Genomic DNA, 22,500 nt, shown 5'->3' with positions numbered 1-22,500 from the left:
CACTTTCATTTTCTGTTTTCTCTCTGACAAAATTATCTACAATACTGTCATTATTTTAACTTTCTGAGCTGAATATTGGAAAGCCATAGGTTAGAGATGTCAAAATGCAAAACTGTTAGTGATCTATGAGATGTGATGCAGAGTGCACTCGGGTTTTTTTTTTAGTAAATGTTCAATTCTCTCCTTATTGAGCAATCATATTGCCAAAGAATGATTTCAAGACCTACTTCATCACTACATGTAAATATCAACATGTCCAATACCGCGGAAAAAAATACATAAATGCTTTTTTATTTTGTTTTCCATTTTCTGAAAAACTGCAATGATGTTTATGCGATGTATTATCTTCCAGTTGGTTGCAATAATTAAAAATACAAGTTGCAGAATAAAAAAATAATAAAAAATAAATAAAAAAAATATGTGACGTCTCACAGAGGAGATAATGTTGGACACTCAGTTTCTAAACATCATCTATCTAAACAGCCTGGAATGAGTTTTAGAAAGCCTTAATTTCTCTGACCTTAAAAGCTTTTTGTGTGTGCTGGAATGTTAAGGTGCCTTTGTGTTTGACTGTCCCTGTGGTTCCCCTCCACACCAGCAGGGGGCTCCACTGCTCTTACCTTGTGAACACTCTTGGGGTCCTCCAGCCAGGCGTAGTACATCTCCTCCACGTAGTTGGAGCTCGTCCCATTGAGGAACGGCTCCGAGGCCACAGGTGCAGTATAGCACCTGATTGGCTGAAACGTCCTTGTGCCACCCGTGGAGGCGACTGTGATTGGCCGCTGCGGGCCGACAGTCTGAGCCGCCTGCGAGGCGGTGAGCGGACGCAACCGCGCCGCACAAGTCCTTAAACGATGCATCAGCAGTCCTTAAAGTGTCTCACACACACAGAGGTGGTGTCTTCAGGCCGACGGGCCGGACGTCCTCAACGTCACAACAAAAGCTGGTTAAAAAAAATGTTACTCCAACCGGGTCAGTCCCAGGACACGCAGAGGGAGGAATGAAGCGATCACCGTCCACGGCTCCTTTTGTCCACTGAGACAAAGAGAGAGAGACACGTGTCAAACACAAAAGGAAACTAAAACACCAGCTTTTCACTGTTTAAACATTTTTTACTTGAAATGTTCTCATAAATATTAACATGTAGATATTAGGACATTAAAGGTTGACATGTCCCTTAATCATGTCAAGTTCAAGAATTGTTGCAGGTTTTTTTTCTGTGTAAAATTTAAAAAAAGGTCATATTGTTGATTTTTTCAGGTTGTTTACTTGCAAAAACCAGGCGGCAACTTCCAGGTCTGATCAGGGAGGCAAACCAGGAAGTGCCTTAAGCTGCATTCTACAGAAAATTCCAGCAGGGGGTGCTGAATGCAGCTGCAAAAACATTTTGTTTCATTCATTTCAATACAAAATGAGAAAACTTCTCACTTGATTTATTACCTCAGAAATGTTTTTTAGGACAACACTATGAGGTCTGATACCTGACGTGCATCATCAGACACTGAGATCCTCAGCAGGACAGGATGTGACTCTCTTAATGATTATTATTTCACTTATTAGCTCTTTCCGCTCAAACTCTGCCCGAATGCTGCAACCAAAGCCTGAGGAATGTGTTGCAGAAACACAAAGCAGGGTGGAGGGTACGTGCCGAGCATGTACACAGGAGGAGTGAATGCAGTGGAGTGACACACTGACGATCTGTTAAACCTTCATGCTCGGCACGTTTCTGATTATAACTACGATAAGTGCAGAGCTGAGTCCCTCCAGGGTCCAGACTCTTTATCAGCTCCATGTTTTACCTGTCAGGCTACATTTTAATGCTGTGTAAATTCATTTTATGAGATATACTATTGTATGTATTGTTGCCTCGGGGCTGTTTATATTCATTTTTCTCAATAAGCTGGGTTTCTGTGTGCTGTGCTGCTGCTCTCGCTGGATGTTTGGCTGTCAGGAAAGTTGTCCAATAGTTTTAGATCATAAGGGATTTAATCATAACAAAAGCATGTGTACAGCTGTTCATATTTATGACAGCGGTATGTGTGAAACTGTAATGAAGCTAAATAACCATAAAAAGCACACAAATCTCACATAATGTTGCTGTACAAATCAGAGTAAGCGCTCTGAGCCTCATCAACAAATGTCTTTTGTAAAATGTCCAATTTAATCTGTAACACCGGTGTTGTGATGGGTTTATTAACCGATGGGTCGTATTCACACTGCACCACATCTCAGAGGTAAATATTAGGGCTGAACCTCATTCTTAATCTATAAGATTATTCTATTGTTTCATCAAGTTTACCCAAAATACTAGGCCTGTCACGATAATTACTATATCAACTTATCGTTCAATATATAAAATGTTTGACAGGCAGTATTAATTGCTGAAAAAAACTATTCCCCAAGCAGCCATTCCAGCTGTTTATATGTTTTTTTAATAATAAAATAATAATTATACATAATGATTATCTCATTGCAATGTTTTGCTAACTGAGCCTGAGAGTCTATTTTATTTGTTTTGGTTGTTGTTTATTTATCTAGGATATTTTAATATTTCTTTTCCACATTTCAATTCCAATGTTTCATATTCTCAAGATTTAAAAATGTATTGCTGTGGAAAAAGACTTTCTTATTATGCTCTAATATGGTTATAAAACTAAAAAAAAAACATCGATACAACGATACTATTTTTATCGTGATAGTTTCCTGGAAAATATATCGCCCTAAAAAATGTGTTATAAGGCTTACTAAATACATTTTAAAACCTTGTAATATATATTTAAATTGCCCAGCCTTAACTGTGTTTTCCGTCCAATAAATTCCCCAAAATAAAATGAATGGAAGAGCTTGTCCCACTCAAGTAATAGGAATGTAGTGCGGTGTGATCTACAATTAGCATGAAACAACAAAATAATGAAAAACACTTTCTAGGAGGTATACAAAGTTATTTCTGCCCTTCTTTGTTTCAGCATCACAGAACTGAAAACAGCTGTTTTCTGAGTGAAAAAATAAACCTTAAACATCTGCAGCAGTAAGAATGCACCACACACATTAATGCAGCAGGAATATTAAATAACAACTTCAGACAGAACATGAAAACACTGACTCCATTAACTCCATTCTGCTGATACAGACTTTTTTTCTCTAGTGAGGTTTTGAAAGCAGGACTTTTACTTGTAGTGGAGTACTTTCAGTGTGTTTTATTGGTACTTTTAGTGCAGTAGAGGACCCGAGTACTTCCCCCACAGCTCACAGCTGTCCTGAGGTCACACTGAGGGCTGCAGGGTGTCCTGCAGTCTGAGAAGCTGCCAACTGTTACTGCCAGCTCCAGGCTGCTGATCGACATCCCGTCAGTGGTGGGAAGTAACTAAGTACATTTATTCAAGTACTGTACTTAAGTACAATTTTGAGGTACTTGTACTTTACTTGAGTATTTTCATTAAGTACATTTCATGTAACTTTATACTTCTACTCCACTACATTTTGAGGCAAATATTGTACTTTTTACTCCACCACATTTAGCTGACAGCTTTAGTTACTTATCAGGCCAATATTTAACATGAAAAACATGATACATTTAAAGTGATTTGACCTGTTGTTGTTTCTAATTAAACCTCCTAACAGTATATTAAGTACTTAAAATGAGGCCTATCTTGATAAAAAATGCAATTAAATGCTGTTTACATAAATGCATCATGATATTAATCAAATAATATATTTGGAATATATAAAACAATGTGAGTGGGTTCATTCTGCATAACGAATACTTTTACTTTTGATACATTAAGTACATTTTGATGCTGATGCTTTTGTACTTTTACTTAAATAAGTTTCAAATGCAGGACTTTTACTTGTAGTGGAGTCATTTCACAGTGTGGTATTAGTACTTATACTTAAGTAAAGGATCTGAATATTTCTTCCACCACTGCATCCCATTAACGACTCTCACGTGAAAACAGTCAGTAAAAGTTAATAAAAAACCTTCAGAATATTCTTATCCTCATAACAGAAATGTATCTTCGGTTATTCCCAGTGTGCCGGAGCTTTATTTGCCCCCTCAGGAGCCGTTTCTCGGGCTGTGTTGTGACCTTGCTGGGTCTCTCTCCTGCTGCCTGCCTCCATTCTCCTGCCCTCACCCCGACCCGGACACGCCCCCACCTGCCCACCCGGCCTCCTGATTGGCTGTCTCAGCTACATCCCGCCCTGCTATTGGCTACCGCAGCTGTCGGTCACTTTGCCCTTTCACGAGTCATGGGTTCCCGAAAATTACAGCTTTATGAAAACATTGTAAAATGATCTGCTGTGAATATAAAAAAACACGCGGAGTGGAGGCTGCAGAGAGCAGTTTGTTCCTCTGAACAGCCCGGCTACATGATTAGCTTCACAGCTAACAGGTAGGTTATGTAATTAGCCGCTTAGCTTCTACTTTCCCTATTAATTGCAACTAGCACATTTGGCTAGCGGCTAATCGGGTGCTAACTGCTGTCAGAAAGCGGACTTTATAATAAATATGAGCATTTTTATTCTAATGTGTGAGTATATATGTTCAGCTGCACCGACAGCTTCAGTTAGCGTTTTAATAAGTGACCTAACGTGCACGGTGACGTTAGTGTGTGAGCTAACACGCGGCTAACATGCTAACAGGTTTTGTCTTGCTCAGATTCCTCCGGACAGATTTTACTTTTCTCTAAACTGACCCTGGATCCAAAGACCGGCCCCGGTGGCGTCCCCGGAGACGCCCCCAGAGTTTAGGTAAAGTCTGAAGTACCCGTTACTGACCTCCAGAAACGAGTCCAGCGGCTCCCTGTCGGCCGGTCTCCCGGATGTCCTTCGCTTCGCCTCTCCCGGTAAAACGGTGACAGCTCGGGGGCGCGCAGCGTGGACGCGACGGGGCCCGAGTGGAGGTGACGTGACGCAGCGCAATACGTCATGACGCACGCTGACGGGGTGTGTCTCAAGATTCATTTTTTAGCTTTTACTCATCTAAAATGTAATAAAAAATAACCACAATAACATAATACATAGAAATGAATTGTGTATAGAATTTATATTTTTTAATTTAAAAAATCTCAAAATCTATAATCAAATAATGGTTGAAAATGATTTTTTTTTTTTTAGCTTTTACTGGTCTAAAATTTAATAAAAAATTAACCACAATAGAAATTGTGAAATAAATATATATTCAGACAAATCTACTATAACCAAATAATTGTTAAAAATGATTCATTTTTATTAATCTAAAATTAAATATTGTAAAACGTATAAATGAATAAAGATTAATTTAGGGGTTAATCAATATTTATGTTTAGGATAGTATATACAATATATAATAACTATTATTGTTAGGATTCATTTTTATTAATCTAAAATCAAATATTATATAAATTGAATAAAGATGAATGTATGGGGTTAATTCATCATGTTTAGGATAGTATATATAATTTATTATATTGTCATTATAATAAATACATTTTATATTTATATATTTTTTAAATCTATATTTCATTTAATAGTTAAATAAAAAAAACTGAATATAAAATGAATCTAAAAGGAAAAAATAGAAATACAAAAGTAATCACCTGTTATATGATATTAACAGTTATTACATTGTGAATATTAAGTCTAATTTTATTTTTACTGTCAAATTTTATATTATACATATAACACATGTTGTAACTCTGGGGGAATTAAAGTCCATTTTAAAAGACAGAAATAGGCTCGTGGATCTTGTGATTGCTCTGTGTAATCCTATCATCCAACTCGTTTCTTATATTTGTGTCTTGTGTGTTTAGCGTAACCATTTGGCACTGGTGCTGCAATCTTGGCCAGCTCACTCTTGGAAAAGAGGTTTTTAAATCTGTTTTTCACCTGGTTAAATAAAGGATATTGATTGCATTTTCATTTATTCCACGTTTAGACGAGCGTCTTCAGGTGGAAATCTGCTGCACACAGTGACGCAAAAGACTGAAATTCGATGTATGCAGCCATGTGGTACTGTGAAGCACTGCCTACCACCACCAAGAGCTCGCCATGCATAGACACTACTCCTAGTAGCGCAGAAAAGAAAAATGTCCCTAGGTAATTAATGAGCCTTCAGTTCTGCCATGTGATATTTCTGTGTAACAGCTGAAATGACTGAGTTATCAGAGCTGCAGGGCAACTTTAATGTCTGACTGATGGAAACAGTCCAACATGTTTGTCGTCGTTTGCCTGGACGTCACATGGTTTCGGAAACGTGAGAGCCAGCGTGAGCAGATCAGACACTTGGCGTTTTAAACCCTTTAGACTGAGATGCTACAGTGGAGCGTTTAAGATTTCCACTCTGTAGTGATGCGTTGGTCGCAAACTAGCCAGTTCACGTCAGCAGCTGCCCTCGTTTTAAAACTTTAAGAAAATACCTGTGGGTGCTGACAGTGTCTCAAGTGTATGCGGCACAGACACCAAACTGTTGGATGCTGCCGCTACGGTGTTACATTTGTGTTTACTCTATACCAAAAACTTTGTCCAGTAGTTTGCATTAAGCTCATTTAATTGATTTCCATTTTTTTTTCTTGTCATACGTTTGTCAGGTGTGCATTTAAAAATTAAAATGTCAATAGCTGTCTTTAATTTCCATGCTTAGGTTTTTATAGGCATTTTCTATCCGCTTTGTGTAGCAGAGTGGTTCAAGGAAGTTAAACAAGGGATTTTACAATTGTTAATGCAATGTTCTACAGCCATTTATTGAAAGTTAAGTTATATTCAAATAAAATCACAAGTCAAAACAGCACTAAATTATAAAGGTATAAGTGGTAAAATTAAGACATTTGGGAGCCGAAAGAGCCGGCTCTTCTTTGAGCTGAGCAAATTGATCCGGATCACTAAGAACAAATTCCCATCACTACTCTGGAGGGTGGGATCATTTGTGTTTTTAAGCCCCCAAAACGCCGTAGTAGTCTAAATGAAAGGAACATCTGATTAAGTATTTTGCTGTTTTCATCTGAGTGTTGTCATGCGTCATGAAAGTTTGACAAAATGCTGCAGTTGTCCAAACACGTTTGACATCAGTTCGACTGAATACTTTGTTGGTTTGACTCATTGTGGAGAAATGAAGACAAAAAGTTCCTTAGGTCTGAAGATGGAACAGTAGAACCTGAATTAAAGGAAACCCATCAAAATTTCACCTTCATGCAACTGAATTGTCCATTTGACCAGATCCATTAAAACCACAGCAGCAACATTAAACATGGGAAGAGACCAAGCTGAATTTATCAAAGTAAAGCTTTATTTTTCCCCAAGACGGAGTCTATGAATATAAACACCAGAGAACGTCTGAAGAGAGATGGATCTGAAAAAGGATGAAGCAGCAAAGATCAGAATCGGCCCCAAAACAAGCAGATTATCTCATGTGCAGTGTATAACTTCTATTACCTTCAAGAAGCTCAGTAGAAACCTTTGGCTGGAGCCTTGGCTGGAGCCTGGGCGGGCTGCTCCGGGACACTCTGGACCAGTTGGATCGGGGGCAACTGGACCCCTCCAGGAATGTATCGGGTTTGGGAGAAGGAGGCCCTTCCCTGCTGGTAGCCGGAGCGGGATCTGAACGAGTAGACCGGCTCCAGGTCTGACATGTCACTGAGGACTTCCTGGGAGCTTTGAGTCACATCACCGTCACCACCTGCCGCCACGTTGGAGTCATAGAGTCCAGAGCCCGCAGAGCCGACCCCCACGTTACTGTATCCTCCGTACCCAGCATGGGACCCGTACCCAGCATGGGACCCACCGCTGTAGGAGCCTGCAGCCTGGGGGCCTGAGAAGATCCCCTCATTGGAGTAACTGGAGCCAGAAGTGGCCGGCCAGCCGCTGGAGCCGCCGGGTGCATAACCAGGACTGTTGGAGCTGTAGCCTGGATACATGGAGTCAGTCAGCTCAAAGTGGTGTATAATAAAACATTTGTGTTCTTTTGGATCCCAAAACTTTAACAGCAAACCACTTCAATTAAAAATGTATGAAAGTTCTTTGAAAAATCTTTGAATCTCAAATGCAAAAAGTTTTGTGAATCAAAAAGTTAATTTGCAAATCCAAAGGTGTATTTGTGTTTAGCTTGTAAATCCAACAGCTTTTACAGGACCCAACTTTAGTAAATCAGAAATATTTCTTTTAGCAGTAAAAAACAACTTTTGGATTCACATTTATAAATCAGATTTATTAAACTTGCTGTTGGAGCATTGTCCTTTAGTTCCAGCACTGATGGTTTTTACTCTCCAGCCTGTTTAGTAACACCTTCACACCTCCGGCTGCTGTAGACTGAGTTCAGTAACTGGCAGCTTCAGTGTGTGTGAGAAACTACAGGCCTGAAAGACTAACCCAAAATACTGTCTTTGACCTAAAAAGGTATTCATTTCACAAATCACAAACATGAGTCAGCTCAGTTTAACAATCAGCCATCTGATAAGCATTATATACATAATATTCTTTGGACTGCTGACATTACCTTTCCGTGCAGGCAGACAAGTTACACAGCTGATCAACAGGCAGCAGATCCAGGACAGCCTGCAGACACAAGCAGAGATCAGCTCAGCCCACTGAGACAGAAACCCACAGAGGAAACACAGTGACACTCACCTGACAGACACTCCACACAGACCAGCCATGATGACAACTCCAGATTCACTGAGATGCTGCTGTGGCATCTGAGCTGCTTAAGAAGGATCTCTGAAGCTGCTCACTGATTACTGATTACTGATTACGAGCAGCTGCTGTCCAGCAGGAACCAGGTGCTGCCAGTTAACCTCCACCCTCCCACTCTGAGACTTTCTGAGTCTAAGGCCGCGTTCAGACTGCCAGCCAAAATCCAATTTTTAGCCCAACCATTTTACAGACCGGATCGAAACAACCTTCGGGAGGTAGTTTCAAATCTCATTTGGACAGATCAGTCTCAGTCTGAAAAAGCCCCGAGCACTACTGTTATACTGTGGATTTCTTCTTATTCCTCTTCCGGACGCAATTTTGTCCCGCTACTAGTCCTACAACTTGAAGAGTTGCAGGACAAATTATATATCAAAACGTGCGGTTTGATCGGGATTGGTGTGCTATTACTTTTCTCTACAGAATACGAATTCTTCACAACGTAAGTCGCGAAAAACTGCCCAAGATTTTGCATTGAAATGAATGGGACGGCCGAAAGAAAATTAGTGAAAAAGAACAATCATTGGAGATTTTTAAACGTCTACTTCTCCGGCATAATGTCAGCTAGAGACTCCATTTAAACTTTAAACAGTAGACACAAGTCTTGTGTATCGGTGAATTACTCCACGTTTCGATAGGTCATATAGTTTTTTATCAATCCCTCTTATCAATCTTTTATCAATTACACACACACACACACACACACACAGGTAACTTGTGCGATTTTCGCTACACACACACATACACACACAAATGCGCCTAAACGCGCACACTCCTCCAGATACATGTTTCTCACACACACACACAAACACACAGACATACACACAGACACATTTTGAGGTTAAAGGGCATAGTTTGAAATCTCTGAAGAGTCTCATCATAGTGTACACACACCGGCAGTAGCCCCCGTGGCCCTTTCAGAATTTCCCCAGAGAAAATTTTCTAGTTGTTATTATTATTATGGAAACAATTTAAATAAAAAAAATAAAAATAAAAGGTCTGAGTGTAGGTCACGTGACGCCATGACGCGCGGGGGCGGGGCCTGTCTCAGGATTCATTTTTAGCTTTTACTGGTCTAAAATATATTAATAAAAATAACCACAATAACAAAACATAGAAAGTAATTGTGAATAAAATTTATATTTTTTAGATTCAAACAAATAAAAATAATCATATAATGGTTAGAAATGATTCATTTTTATTAATCCAAAATTAAATATAGTAATAACAAATAAATGAATAACGATGGGGTTAATATTTTTTATATTGAGGATAGTATATACAAAATATAATAAATATATTCTATATTTATAATTTTTATAATCTAATTTTAATTTAATAGTTAAATATGAAAAACTAAATGTAAAATTAATCTAAAAATAAAAAATAGAAATAAAAAATATAATATAATATTGAGTCTAATTTTACTTTTTTCATATTTAAAAATAATAAACTTCTAACACAAAAAATCTATCTATAATAAAATAGAAAAAGTGATTTTATATCAAGACAGCTTCACAAATAAATACAAAAAAAAAATGAAATGCAGGCATCCATGTTTAGTTTGTCAAGTATCCACCAATATATGTATATTTATCCTTACAGAGTTAAATTATGTTTTTAATTTTTGAAGTCAGTGAGTCAGTTTTCAGCTACAAACACGAAGCTGTTAGTGAGAAAAAATTTCTGTCACTCTGAAGAATTAAAAGATTTTTCCACATAAACACGAGTATGAACTGTTGTAATGAAGTTTATTAAATAACCCCGTGAGGCTGCAGGACGTCGTGGTGCCTGATGTGCAGCAGCTTTTACAGCTTTTACAGGTGTGCTCCTGCTCCATGGCCGTTGCTATAGTAACCTGAAACTGTCCAACACGATGGAAACCTCAAACGGAGACAAAATGTCCAAAAAGAAAATCAATCCGAGGTTTCCACAGAAACAAACATGATTACCACAGATAACGTGTTTACATTGCAAAAAAACAACAAATCCTATATAAAATCATTTATTATAATAGAAAACGGTGGTTATATTATTATTATTATTTGTGTGTTTGCAAGATGGTCAGGTGACACCGGCCGACCAATCAAACCTTCACCTGCAGCTCACAGACACACACACACAGGTTTATCAGCAATAACAACGGCTGCCCTGAGTTCTGCCTCCCAGGCTGCAGCCCTGAAGGGTTACATGTGAACTTATTGTTATCAAACAGAACAGGTCTAAGAAAACCTTTCTCACTACAATAAAAAAATTGATTCAAAGTTATGTTTGTATAATAAACCATTTCTTTGTGTTCTTTTGGATCCAAAAGTTTTAACAGTAAACAAAACTTTTGTGATTAAAAATGTATTGCAATGCGAAACCTAATTTTTCTTTGAAAAATCTTTGTAAATCCAAAGTTCAAAGTTTTGTTTGTGAATCTCAAATCCAAAAAAGTTCTTTGTGAATCAAAAATGTTTATTTAGAAATTCAAAGGTTTGTTTGTGTTTAGCTATGTAAATATTGGAGCATTGTCTTTAAATTGCAGGGTTTTTACTCTCAAACCTGTTTCTGTTTGTTTAGTAAAGACACAGAAGTAAGTCCACACCGTCACACCTCCAGCTGCTGTAGACTGAGTTCAGTAACAGACAGCTTCAGTGTGAGTGTGAAACTACAGGCCTGAAAGACTGAACTCAGGACAGTAAATATCCCACACCCAAAATACTGTCTTTGACCTAAAAGACATTTATTTCACACATCTCATGTTCAGACTCAAACCCATTATTATGATGATATTTAGTATGAGAAAAAAAACATTGATCCGTAACAGTTATAAACAATGTTGCACGTTTGAAATTACTTTTATCAATAATCAAGTTCAGGATTTGTGTAAAATGAGGAAAAACATTTCAAGAGAAAAATCCCTTCGTTCATAATCCTCTATTTTAAAGGTTATGAATGTTAACGAGGAGGAAGTGGTGCTTCGGTTGTGGTGTGTGTGTGTGTGTGTGTGTCTGTTTGTCTGTCTGTGGATGTGTGTGTGTCTGTTGGTTTGAGTCTGAACATGAACATTTGAAGATTAACAGTAAACCTACATTGGATGTAAAGTGAGCGTTCAGCAGCAGCAGAAACTCTTCCAGTAATCTGATGCTGCTGTCAGCTGCTCTCAGTCTCAGAATAACTTCAGGGTGAACAGTTTGTTCTCTTTCCTCACACACTAAAACTCTGATTCCTTTTCGTTTTTTTGGCATGAAAGCGGTCAGATGGCACATGATTAGCCCTATGAGTGACTTGTTCTAACCTTCAGTGTGATCTCTGTGCAAAAACACTCAAAGACAGCAAATTAAAATACAGTAAAGCAGATAAAACATGTTGTTGTCCTCACACAGAGCACCAGGGTCAGGGTCAATGTGTTTAAATGTTCCTTCTGCGGGCTGAGCGTCACATTCAGGTGACACCGTGGACAGGAAGTCTGTCAGGACTTTAAAGCAGCTGTTCCAGTGATGAGCTGAGAGTTTCCACCTTCACACACTTCAGCACGGTTAATTATCTGTCATCTGTGAGGTTCAGAGGATTCAACAGATTAGAGTATGCTGTCTCCTGCCTGAGGTAAATAAAGGCATCAATTCAAAATAAAGCTCTTATTTTAGTCGCCAGACAACAAAACAGTGCAAACGTTTATTTGGCCAAAATTCTGATAATTGTTTTTAAAATCCCAAACTGAATAATTAAAGCTGCGTGCAGCGATGAACAGGCCCGAGCAGAGTGGAGCCGTCGGGGGAGCCGGCCAGGCCAGATCAGCGATCGTTGAAGGGCCGAGGTAACCAAGGACTCTCTGCGGAGTACACTGACACCTCATGTGTCTCTACGACAAACGGTTCATTATTTGGGAAAAGAGGCTGCGGCTAATGAAAAAGGGCTGCGACTTTATGAAATATTGTTATGTAGAACTGTTCAGTGATGGCCCATCATCATGCATGACAAGTTTGAGGCAGATTGGACAATTTATGGTCAAGTTATACAGTATCGTGTTTTATGCCAAAACGCCATATTTTGCCGCCATGCCACGCATATGTGTTTCTGGACCCAACAGAATCATGTGATTCACCTGGAAACTGGAATTCCACTGTTTAATCAGTACATCAAATCTGCATCAGCCTGGTGCTCTTCCAGGAGGTTACATCTCCCTAACCAAGCTACCTACTGGCCAGAATGTCAGTCCTGATGCTTTAAGACAGCTGACTGGTGACGTTACTGTGACTACGTCCACTATTGGAGCTGTTGGAATTATCAGGATGTCGGAACATTTAGTTTCCCGCAGGATACTCTGAACATCACAGATATCAGACTGAATGGTGTCGACGTGCTTCAGGGGAGGTTTGCTTGGAGATAAAACTAAACAAGGTGAGCGTAAATTCCCTGCAGAGAGTCACAAACATCAAGGTACCACACAGATCAGATCCAGAGGAGCGCTGCACTCACGCCGCGTTGCATACTGTGATTTTACAATTCCTAATAGAGAGAGAGAGAGAGAGAGAGAGAGAGAGAGAGAGAGAGAGAGAAAGAAAGAGAGAGAGGGAGACCCAGCAGCAGGACGGGTGCGTTACATTCCTATGACAGTGCAGAGCAGAGGGGAAGTGCAATAAGACGGCACCAGTGCTTTGATTCAGAGACAGAAACAGAAAGACAGACGGTCAGAGAGCGAGCTCCGCCTCCAGTGACCTCCGCCTCCAGTGACCTCCGCCTCCAGTGACCTCTGCGTCTTCAAACCAGCCAATCAGAGAGAAACATGTCTCTGTGCATGTAACTTAGCTGAACGGTCCGTGTATCTTTTGGTCATAGAAATTGCAGTTCACAAAAGGATCATTTTCAAAAACTAAATACGAGTGGTTATTTGATTTTCGATTAAAAATACAAACACTTAATTAAAAATACAAGGCTTTTTACTTCATCCGGGTCAGAAAGGGATAGACGGATAGATAAAGATGTATTTGATTTTCATTTTATAGTTATAATAACTTTAAATTTAAATAGAAAAAAAACGTCCCTTATTTCATATTCTGCAACCGGAAGTTGTCATTTACAAAATAAAAGCGATAATGGTTGGTAAATCGGACCGTAAAAAAAGTTTATCCTCTTCCAAAAGATACACGGACCCTGAACCTTACTGTTAAGGTGTTTTTTGTTACATTATTCAGTTTTTATAGTGGTTATACTTTCACACTCAAATGTAACAGACCATGAAATGGAAGACCGTAAATATAGCATATACGGATTTTATGTTCATTAGATGGTAACGTGCTAAAAAAGCTGCACGATCCAATAACAGTTAACCTACAAAAAATAATGCAGTTTTTGTGAGCTAATAGCCAAAACAGTCATGCTAACAGTGATATATAGAGGATATTTATAGTGCAAGCATGTAGCATGAAATTTAAGAACCGTGTAAGCATGCTAGCATTGTTAGCAAGCAAAAGTTAGCAAGCTAGCCAGAATACAAGTGATGAAATGATTTAATGGGCAGTGACTCAGCACTGATAGCTGTTTAACTGGGAATAAGGCCGACAGGCATTAGTTTGTTAACTTAAGCTGACTTAGCTTAGCTGCTACACAACAGGTAGCAACCCTGCTAGTTAAATATACAGTAAATACTGTTTAATGCTAGCAGTGGTTTCACTTTTAGGGGAAACTGTAGCTAAGTAGCTCTTAACTGTGTAAGTCTGCTTGTTAGCTTGTTAGCTCCCAAAAACTAGTGCGCTATAAATTATGAAAATGATTAAATGATTGGTGTGACTCAGCAGTAACTTCTCTCCAAGGCTAACTAGCATTAGCTTATGACAGTTGAGAAACACTCACAGCTAATTAGCATTAGCTGTGAGTGTGTAACCATGACCCATGTTAGTGATTTGTAAGCTACACAACAACATTTAGATAAATAAATGAAATTATGAGCAGCAGGAATACTAAGTGTTGGTTTGGAGTATTTGGCTTGTAGGTGTAACATGTAACAGGATGTGGAATATGATTGGCTGGTTTGGTGACGGGGGGCCGGGTCGTCCAGACACAGCGGTCAGACTATCCCAAGATTATTAACCTGTTGCTAGGTGACAGGAGGTGGGGGCGGGGTGGGGCCCGAGTAGCTGGTGATGTCATCAGGCGATCTTCGTGGAAGGATGCGGCCCCTGAAGACATGGCTGACGTGTCACCTGATAGAGTTTTGTCTCCAGACTGAACTTTAAAAATATAAAGAAAAGAAAACCAGTAGCTGCTTCAGTTCCTGTTTGTTGTGGTCCAGTCCAGGCTGACTGGGTTCCGTTCCTAATACAGGATCGGCTATCGGAGCCGTCCTGCTCCAGAATCCTGTCCTGACTGTTTAGAGCGGTGGGGACCGAGGTTGAAGAGGACAGGGGAGGGGAGGGCGGGGAGTCGTCCAGGTGTGCTGGGTGGGGCCCCCTGATTGGTTAAACAGGCGGAGCGGGGGCGGGTCTTTGAGGCACCAGAGGCTGAGATGCAGCAGAAGGTTTCGGTTTTCTGAGAGAAATTAAACATAAAAAGTCATTATTTGGACTGTCCGTGTGTGTGTACGTTTGTGTGTGTGTGTATCTCTGTGTATGTGTGTGTGTGTGTGTGTGCATGTTTGTGTGTGTGTGTCAGTTTGAGGGTGGTTTTAACTTTTAGGTCCAGTTAGCTTCAACTTTTACCATGAGGCACTGGTTTAAATTTAGTTTAATTTCCATTAAAAGCTCATAATAGGATCTTGTGTTGAGATGTTTGACGTTCTGATTAGTGTTTCCAGAAGCTGGATGGTGAGATTTACTGTATATATATAATTATTATTATTATTATTATTATTATTATATATGTTTATTGGTGCTGTAACTGATCTTACAGCGGAGGAGGAGGAGGCCTGGCAGCGTAGGAGGGAGCTGTCCTGTTGGTCTCCACCACCTGATCACAAGCACAAGAAAACATTTCGTTAGTTCTCATTTTCTTCCTCAATTTTCGGTAATCCTGCCTGCTGCTCCATCTAAAACCAATTTAACCCTCTGAACCCCAACAAGCAGTGTCAGGGGAGTTTTTTTCCTTCTTTTCACATTCTCCTTTGTGTCCTTGTGTTTCACTGCAATATATAAAATCTACATAATCGATAAGTCCTGCATCTCTATGGAATCAGCTCAATCAGAACAACTCAAACATGTCTTTGTGCAGAATAACACAGTTAGAATGACAGAAAATCTCTGATTTATAAATAAACACTTTTCCAAGTTGCCCACAAGTGTCCTGAATGTAGCAAAACCATTTTTTCTCCACATATTGAAGTATTGTCATGTTCCCAGCCTCTCCTGTCCTCTCCTCTCTGCTCTGTGTAAACAGCCTCTCCGCTCTGTGTAAACAGCCTCTCCTGTCCTCTCCTCTCTGCTCTGTGTAAACAGCCTCTCCTGCCCTCTCCTCTCTGCTCTGTGTAAACAGCCTCTCCTGCCCTCTCCTCTCTGCTCTGTGTAAACAGCCTCTCCTGTCCTCTCCTCTCTGCTCTGTGTAAACAGCCTCTCCTGTCCTCTCCTCTCTGCTCTATGTAAACAGCCTCTCCTGTCCTCTCCTCTCTGCTCTGTGTAAACAGCCTCTCCTGTCCTCTCCTATCCTCTCTGTCTAAACATATTTTCAGTGAATATTTGTCATGTCAGAATCAATCATGTCTTCTCAGTGTCTCTGAGGATCAGAATTTAATGTTTTTAACAGGATCTGGTTAGTGCAAACGCTTTATTTTAAATGACATTCTGACACAAATATCAATATTTTAAGACAAGTTTGGTCACTTTTTATAACGGAAACTTTTGATGAGCCATTCAAGGACAGTCAGAAAGTTAAAACTCTGACGATATTTCCTGATATTACAGCTTCTTTCTATGATAAACTGTGTATTTTTGGCAACAATTTTGGCTATATTTGTAAAGAAAACAAATTTCGGGTTCAGAGGGTTTTAATTAAAATAACAATATTTTCTACCACTGCTGTGAATGTTTTAAAACAAACACACAGAAAAAATGATTTAACAACAACAAAATATTGAGTGAAAGCAGCAGCGAGCAGAAACAGTTCAGAGCTCTGCAGGAGCAGGAGTACAGATTACAGTATTAGTACTACAGTAGCATTGCAGTATTAGTACTACAGTAGTATTGCAGTAGTAGTGAGAGTGTGAGCAGTGAGTGTTTACCTCCTGCGGTGGCAGTAGCTGAGCGTGGTGCTTCACATGGAGAGAGAACAGACGGTGTTAGGTATAGAAGAAATATCTTATCTTTATTCAAGAGCGTGGATTTTCAGTTTGAGAGCATGATTTTATTCGTTTTCAGTGACACAGCTCCTTCTCGTGCTCAGATTTATTCTACACATTTTGTGCTCACACTTTCTTCCGCTGCTGATTTCTGCTGCTTTCTTTCAAAATGATCTCAAAAATCACATGCTCGTGTTCACATTTCTTCTTCTTGGACACAAACATTTCGCTCGCACTCAATATATCCTGTGATCAGATCTAAAGTCTGACCTCTCAAAACTTTTGTGCTCGCACTCAGAACAAGCACGTCCTCTCAGGTTGAGGTAACTGCTCAGACTGAAGATGTCCCTCCCTGCGCTTATAATAGTGTGTTTCACCGGCCAATAGGGAGACAGCTAGAGTGTGGGCCAATCAAATGACGGATGCTGTGTCTTGGGTGCGTTCCTTCGCCCTTTTTGAGGCTCCATAGGGGCGGCTAGTATATCGCCTGTTTGTAGAACTACTTCGCTCTTAAAATACACCAATTTATATATATATTTAGATATAACCATATTAGCCAGCTATTTGAATCGCCACCTATTTAAGATGCCAGCATATTTATGTATACTTAATCTTCTAATTTTATATTAGCGGGATATATATATAATATATATATTGTTTTTAAATCTAATATAAATATGTTAACTCTTCGTGGCATAGCAATGTCACGATAGTCGGTCGTGCTTGTTCTGAGTGCGAGCACAAAAGTTTTGAGAGCGCAGACTTTAGATCTGATCACAGGATATATTTGAGTGCGAGCGAAATGTTTGTGTCCAAGAAGAAGAAACGTGAGCACAAGCATGTGGTTTTTGAGTTCAAGCACACGTTTTGAAAGAAAGCAGCAGAAATATGAGTGCGAGCACAAAATCTGATCACGAGGAGAATAAATCTGAGCACGAGAAGGAGCTGTTTCACTGAAAAGGAATTAAATCATGCTCTCAAACTGAAAATCTACACTCTTGAATAAAGATAGGATATCTCTTCCATAGTTAGGACTCTTATTCATTAGTGATCATAAAAGCATTCATACTGTCAGTAACATACACACACACTGTTAATCACTGATACGATTGTTAAGACACTTATTAATCAACTGCTGATTAACAGTAGTTAACTAACTGACTATTCTACAGATTTACAGGATTAGTGTTTGTATTAATCAGTTATTATATAAAACTAATTTATATCTATAAAATAACACGATGATCTAATAATCTGGTGACTGTATCAGCAGCTAGCAGAGGATCTGATGAACCCGAGGCTTACCGCGAGCGCCGTGACATCATCATCATCATCAGTGGCGTCAGCGGTGGCGTCCTGATCAGCAAGTCAGTCATGTTTATTACACTGATTTAAAGTGACAGTACTGCTACACACTAATCTGTGTTCAGACTGCTGAATTACAAATATAATTTATTGTTTTCATCTTCACAGAAAGTTGAGGAGAAAACACGGTTAAACATGTATATTTTTATTTTATTTTAAACCAAATTTAAAAGTGTCATAAATGGCAGGTTAAGTTTATAAAACTAATAAAATGACATAAAAATTCTTCTTTTTTTTTTATTTGTATGGATTCATATGGTGTTTTAAAAATGTATAAATCTGTAAAAATAAAAATAAAAACATTGGAAAATAAATATATATATATATACATATATAAATAAATTACACTGTATGAAAAATGTATGAATTAAAAATTAATATTAATTTATTTGCAAAACATGGGGAACAAATAAATGTGAAAATATATACATTTACTTATAATTTTTGTTTATATTTACTTTGTACTTGAACCTGTTTATTCTATTTTTAATTATTTTATTTATTCATCTTTATATTACTACAATTATTTTATTTTACATATTTATCTTTTTCTTTATTCATCATTATACTTCCACATTTATTTATTTTTTTCTTTTAAATTTATTTCAATTATTCATCTTTTGATTTCCACATTTATTCCTTTATTTTCTTCTACATATTTCTTCTACATATTAATTTATTTTTGATTTATTCATCTTTATATTATGCTTTTTATTAAAATGTTTACATATTTATTCTTTTGAAAGTTATTGTTGTTTTTGTTGTTTGTTTCAGTAGTTTAGTCTGCAACACACACACACACAAACACATAGACACACACACACACACACACACTGAGCTCACCCCGTCTCGGACGATGTTGTTGGCGTTCCCGCGGGTCGATGGCGGCTGTGCTCTGGGGGGCGGAGCTCTGCTGGGATTGGCTGCAGCTGCGCTGTCAGCCCTGAAGACAGGAAGTGACATCATCACAGTGACGGAGCTTTTCACAATAAAAGTGCAGTCGTGTATGTGTGTCTGTATATGTGTGTGTGTCTTAGTGTGTGTCTGTGTCTCTGTGTATGTGTGTGTGTCTATGTATTTGTGTGTCTTAGTGTGTCTTAGTGTGTGTGTGTGTGTGTGTGTGTGTGTCTTACTGGTAGCCCTGTGATCTCTTCCTGCGGTTCAGTCCGAGGCGTCTCAGCAGTTCGTTCCTACGGAGGAAAACAAACGCACCGAGAGCAAGAAGAGGAAGGACGAAGAAGAAGAAGACGAGCAGGCCGTCTCTGAGGGACGTGTCCTTATCTGAGGAGGACGGACAGAGACACACAGACAGGTTTAAAACTAGATTAATCAACTACATCCAGATATGGTGCTTAGTTAATACACTTATTTATTAGACATATTTATGTCATTATTATGTCTCTTTAAAACATTTGAAAGAGACAGGTAGAATAAACAGGGTTCATGGAGCTTTATGAGAGCAGGGAACGAATAATATAAGCACTTTCAAGGAACCTAAACCAAAAGTTTCCAGACTCTCCAAGCCTTTACTTTCACATGTAAATTGTTACCATAAATGCAACTATGAAAAATAAAGTTTACATATTTAATTTTTACCAGCATCACTCATTGAATATTATTAATTTTAGTAGATATTTTATACTCACTTTTTTATTTTTGATCTGCTTCGTGTTCAGACAGCGAATTTCAAGGAATTATTTTTGGAAAAATGATGTAAAACCTGGACTGTATATATGCTAGAGATAGATGTTTATATACATGAATAAAGTTGTTTGAATATTGATTAAATTAGTAATTACATTTGTTTAAATAAAGTAAATACATTCTGGAATTAATTTATATATAAACATTTTTTTATAAAAAATTAACCCTGAATGGTAGCCTGGCTAACACCAGACTAATCTCAAATGAGGTCTAGTCTGGCAACCGACAATGCATTTCTCCGTAGAGGAGGTGTGGTTTACGATCCTCCAGAGCCGTTTATTGGGCGCTTAGAATGTCTATCAAAAGCATCTGTAGGTAGCTCTTAGCCAATCAGATCAGTTATACCAGATGACGTAGTAGAGCAACAGAAATGGATGTTTGTTGTGTGTGTGTCTGTGAGAGAGTGTTGTTTGCTGCTTTGCTTCTCCAGTTCTCGCTTTCTGCTAGATTATTTATTTTCACGCTTTATTCCCCCTCATGTCATTCAGCCACACACATCCACTGATTTTATGGGCAATAAACAAGCTGCTGCGGGTCTCTCGGCGGCTCCGCTGTCCCCCGGCTCGTAGCCAGATCACCGGCGTTGCGGTAGCGCCGGTGATTAGCGCCGTATAGCCCCGGTACCAGTAACGCCGGTGATCTTGCTACGAGCCGGGGGACAGAGGAGCCGCAGAGAGACCTTTCGCCTTTCAACTTTCGCTCTAAACTATTTAAAACACCATCTACAGCTAAAGAGAGTTTCGCGTCTGCAGCAGCCATGTTGGATCCGTAAGAAAACTACAAGCTTCCAAGTGCCGAGTAGTACGCGTCATCGTCTTGCCGTCCCTCCCCGCTCTGTGATTGGATCCCTAAAACAGGGCTAAGAAACCTCTCTGGTTGCCAGACTGGATGGAGGTTCGAAATTAAATTTGAGCACGCAAGGCAGTATGGGTATACCCAGGCTACCTGAATGGAGTGATTCTGATGTATATTTTCATGTGAGATTTGGGTACTTTTCCTGACCGGAATGTTTGACACACATGATGCATTCATGGGCTGTCAGAAATTGGAATATCTGACAATTATTACTATTTTCACAGTTTGTCTGTGATAAATGGAGCAATTTTGGTGATTTTCTTAAAGACAACATACTTTAACCTTAAATATCATTAATAAGTTATAAATGATATTTCTACCGTTCCAGGTGGGTCCACTGTCCATGCTGCCTCCGTAACCTTTGACCTCACAGAAAGGAGGAGCCCAGCCGTCCTCACAGTGACAGTTCCTGTTACTGTTACACACCTGAGGGACAGACAGGTCAGCAGGAGGACAGGCAGACAAACAGGCAGACAGAGAGACAGAGAGAGAGACAGAGAGAGAGAGAGACAGACAGACAGACAGACAGGAGGACAGACAGACAGGGAAACAGACATAGAGACAGACAGGAGGACAGACAGGAGGACAGACAGGGAAACAGACAGACAGACGACAGACATAGAGACAGACAGGTGTAATGTCTCACCCCGTGTCCGTGACACTTCTTGTCCAGGTCACAGTCGTATTTCAGGACGTCGACGCTGCGACACTCAAAGTTCATACAGACCTGAAACACCACAGAAGAAGAAACAACATCAACTCCTTCTTCTCTTGTTTCCCCCCTCACCTTGTCTTCACCTCGTCCTCCCCTCTCACCTTGTCCTCCCCACACTTGCTGCCCTCGTTGACCATGCCGGGGTCGGGGACGTCTGAGCCGAGCATGAAGTCGACGCCGTAGCACTTGGCGCCGGCGATGGGCGTGCTGATGATGGACGGCTCGATGCCGAACACGGTCACCGCCTGGACGTTCGAACACTGCAGCTTCCCACACTGAGCGTTTCTATGGAGACAAGACAGACGCCACGAGTCAAAGGGCCGGTTGTGTGTGTGTGTGTACATATGTGTGTGTGTGTGTGTGTGTGTGTGTGTGTACATATGTGTGTGTGTGTGTGTGTGTGTGTGTGTGTGTGTACATATGTGTGTGTGTGTGTGTGTGTGTGTGTGTGTGTGTGTTACCTGCTCTCACACTTCTTGAAACCGTAGTTATGGTAACCACAGTTGCCGAAGCGATCTCCTTTACTGTTCACCTCCTTAAAACAGATCTCAGGAGCAGCTTTAGCCTCTGAGGAGGAGCAGGAGGAGGAAAGAGAAAGGAGGAGAGAGGAGGAGGAGAAGAGACAGAGGAGGAGGATGAGTACAAGGAGGAGGAGAGAGGAGGAGAGAGAGAAGAAGGAGGAGGAGAGAGAAGGAGGAGAGAGAGAAGGAGGAGGAGAGAGGAGGAGAGAGAAGGAGGAGAGAGAGAAGAAGGAGGAGGAGGAGAGAGAGAAGGAGGAGAGAGGGAAGAAGGAGGAGGAGGAGAAGATACAAGGTAATATCAGTTTAAAAGTATTTTCAGTATCAATAAAACCAGATTATTCTCACAGTAACATCCTGATTCTGTACAGGAGTTGACACATTATAAATATATATATTGGCACCCCTGCACTTCTGTCAGATAATGCAAT

At 39.7% G+C, this 22,500-nt stretch overlaps 3 protein-coding genes across 4 annotated transcripts in view; all 3 read right to left on the bottom strand.

Moving 5' to 3' along the window:
* The window catches only part of ogdha (oxoglutarate dehydrogenase a), a 48,470-nt gene extending 43,576 nt beyond the window's left edge, over positions 1 to 4,894 (bottom strand). The window contains 2 exon segments of the mRNA XM_059336204.1: positions 621 to 1,035; positions 4,777 to 4,894. Of these exon segments, the coding sequence (XP_059192187.1) occupies positions 621 to 860 (240 nt within the window). The 5' untranslated portion in view covers positions 861 to 1,035; positions 4,777 to 4,894.
* Positions 4,895 to 7,239: 2,345 nt separating this feature from the next.
* Positions 7,240 to 8,692, bottom strand: LOC131974967 (keratin, type I cytoskeletal 10-like). The gene is made up of 4 exons (XM_059337480.1): positions 8,599 to 8,692; positions 8,468 to 8,526; positions 7,408 to 7,879; positions 7,240 to 7,324 (listed from the first exon to the last, which is right to left on the bottom strand). The coding sequence occupies exons 1-3, from the start codon at positions 8,664 to 8,666 to the stop codon at positions 7,419 to 7,421; spliced, it is 588 nt and encodes a 195-aa protein (XP_059193463.1). The 5' UTR covers positions 8,667 to 8,692; the 3' UTR covers positions 7,240 to 7,324; positions 7,408 to 7,418.
* Positions 8,693 to 10,395: 1,703 nt separating this feature from the next.
* The window catches only part of adam9 (ADAM metallopeptidase domain 9), a 41,176-nt gene continuing 29,071 nt past the window's right edge, over positions 10,396 to 22,500 (bottom strand). The window contains exons 16-24 of one of the 2 annotated variants that reach the window (XM_059336708.1): positions 22,013 to 22,118; positions 21,653 to 21,836; positions 21,483 to 21,563; positions 21,157 to 21,262; positions 19,411 to 19,558; positions 19,121 to 19,220; positions 16,856 to 16,885; positions 15,533 to 15,591; positions 10,396 to 15,174 (exon numbers count right to left, since the gene is read on the bottom strand). In XM_059336708.1, coding sequence (XP_059192691.1) covers positions 15,105 to 15,174; positions 15,533 to 15,591; positions 16,856 to 16,885; positions 19,121 to 19,220; positions 19,411 to 19,558; positions 21,157 to 21,262; positions 21,483 to 21,563; positions 21,653 to 21,836; positions 22,013 to 22,118 — 884 coding nt within the window. In that variant the 3' untranslated portion in view covers positions 10,396 to 15,104. The remainder of the gene's footprint in view (positions 15,175 to 15,532; positions 15,592 to 16,855; positions 16,886 to 19,120; positions 19,221 to 19,410; positions 19,559 to 21,156; positions 21,263 to 21,482; positions 21,564 to 21,652; positions 21,837 to 22,012; positions 22,119 to 22,500) is intronic. The other variant, XM_059336709.1, reaches the window with a different exon arrangement.

This window comes from Centropristis striata, chromosome 7 (assembly GCF_030273125.1).
Source record: "Centropristis striata isolate RG_2023a ecotype Rhode Island chromosome 7, C.striata_1.0, whole genome shotgun sequence".
Classification (NCBI taxonomy): Eukaryota; Metazoa; Chordata; class Actinopteri; order Perciformes; family Serranidae; genus Centropristis; species Centropristis striata.
The sequence above is the reverse complement of the archived record's forward strand: the minus strand, read 5'-3'. Positions and strand labels throughout refer to the sequence as shown.

Coding starts and splice junctions, on each gene's coding strand:
- LOC131974967 (XM_059337480.1), bottom strand. CDS start 8,666: ATGCCACAGCAGCATCTCAGTGAATCTGGAGTTGTCATCATGGCTGGT. Junction 8,527..8,598: donor CTGTGTGGAGTGTCTGTCAG/GTGAGTGTCACT, acceptor TTGTGTCTGCAG/GCTGTCCTGGATCTGCTGCC. Junction 7,880..8,467: donor TTGTCTGCCTGCACGGAAAG/GTAATGTCAGCA, acceptor CCATGTATCCAG/GCTACAGCTCCAACAGTCCT.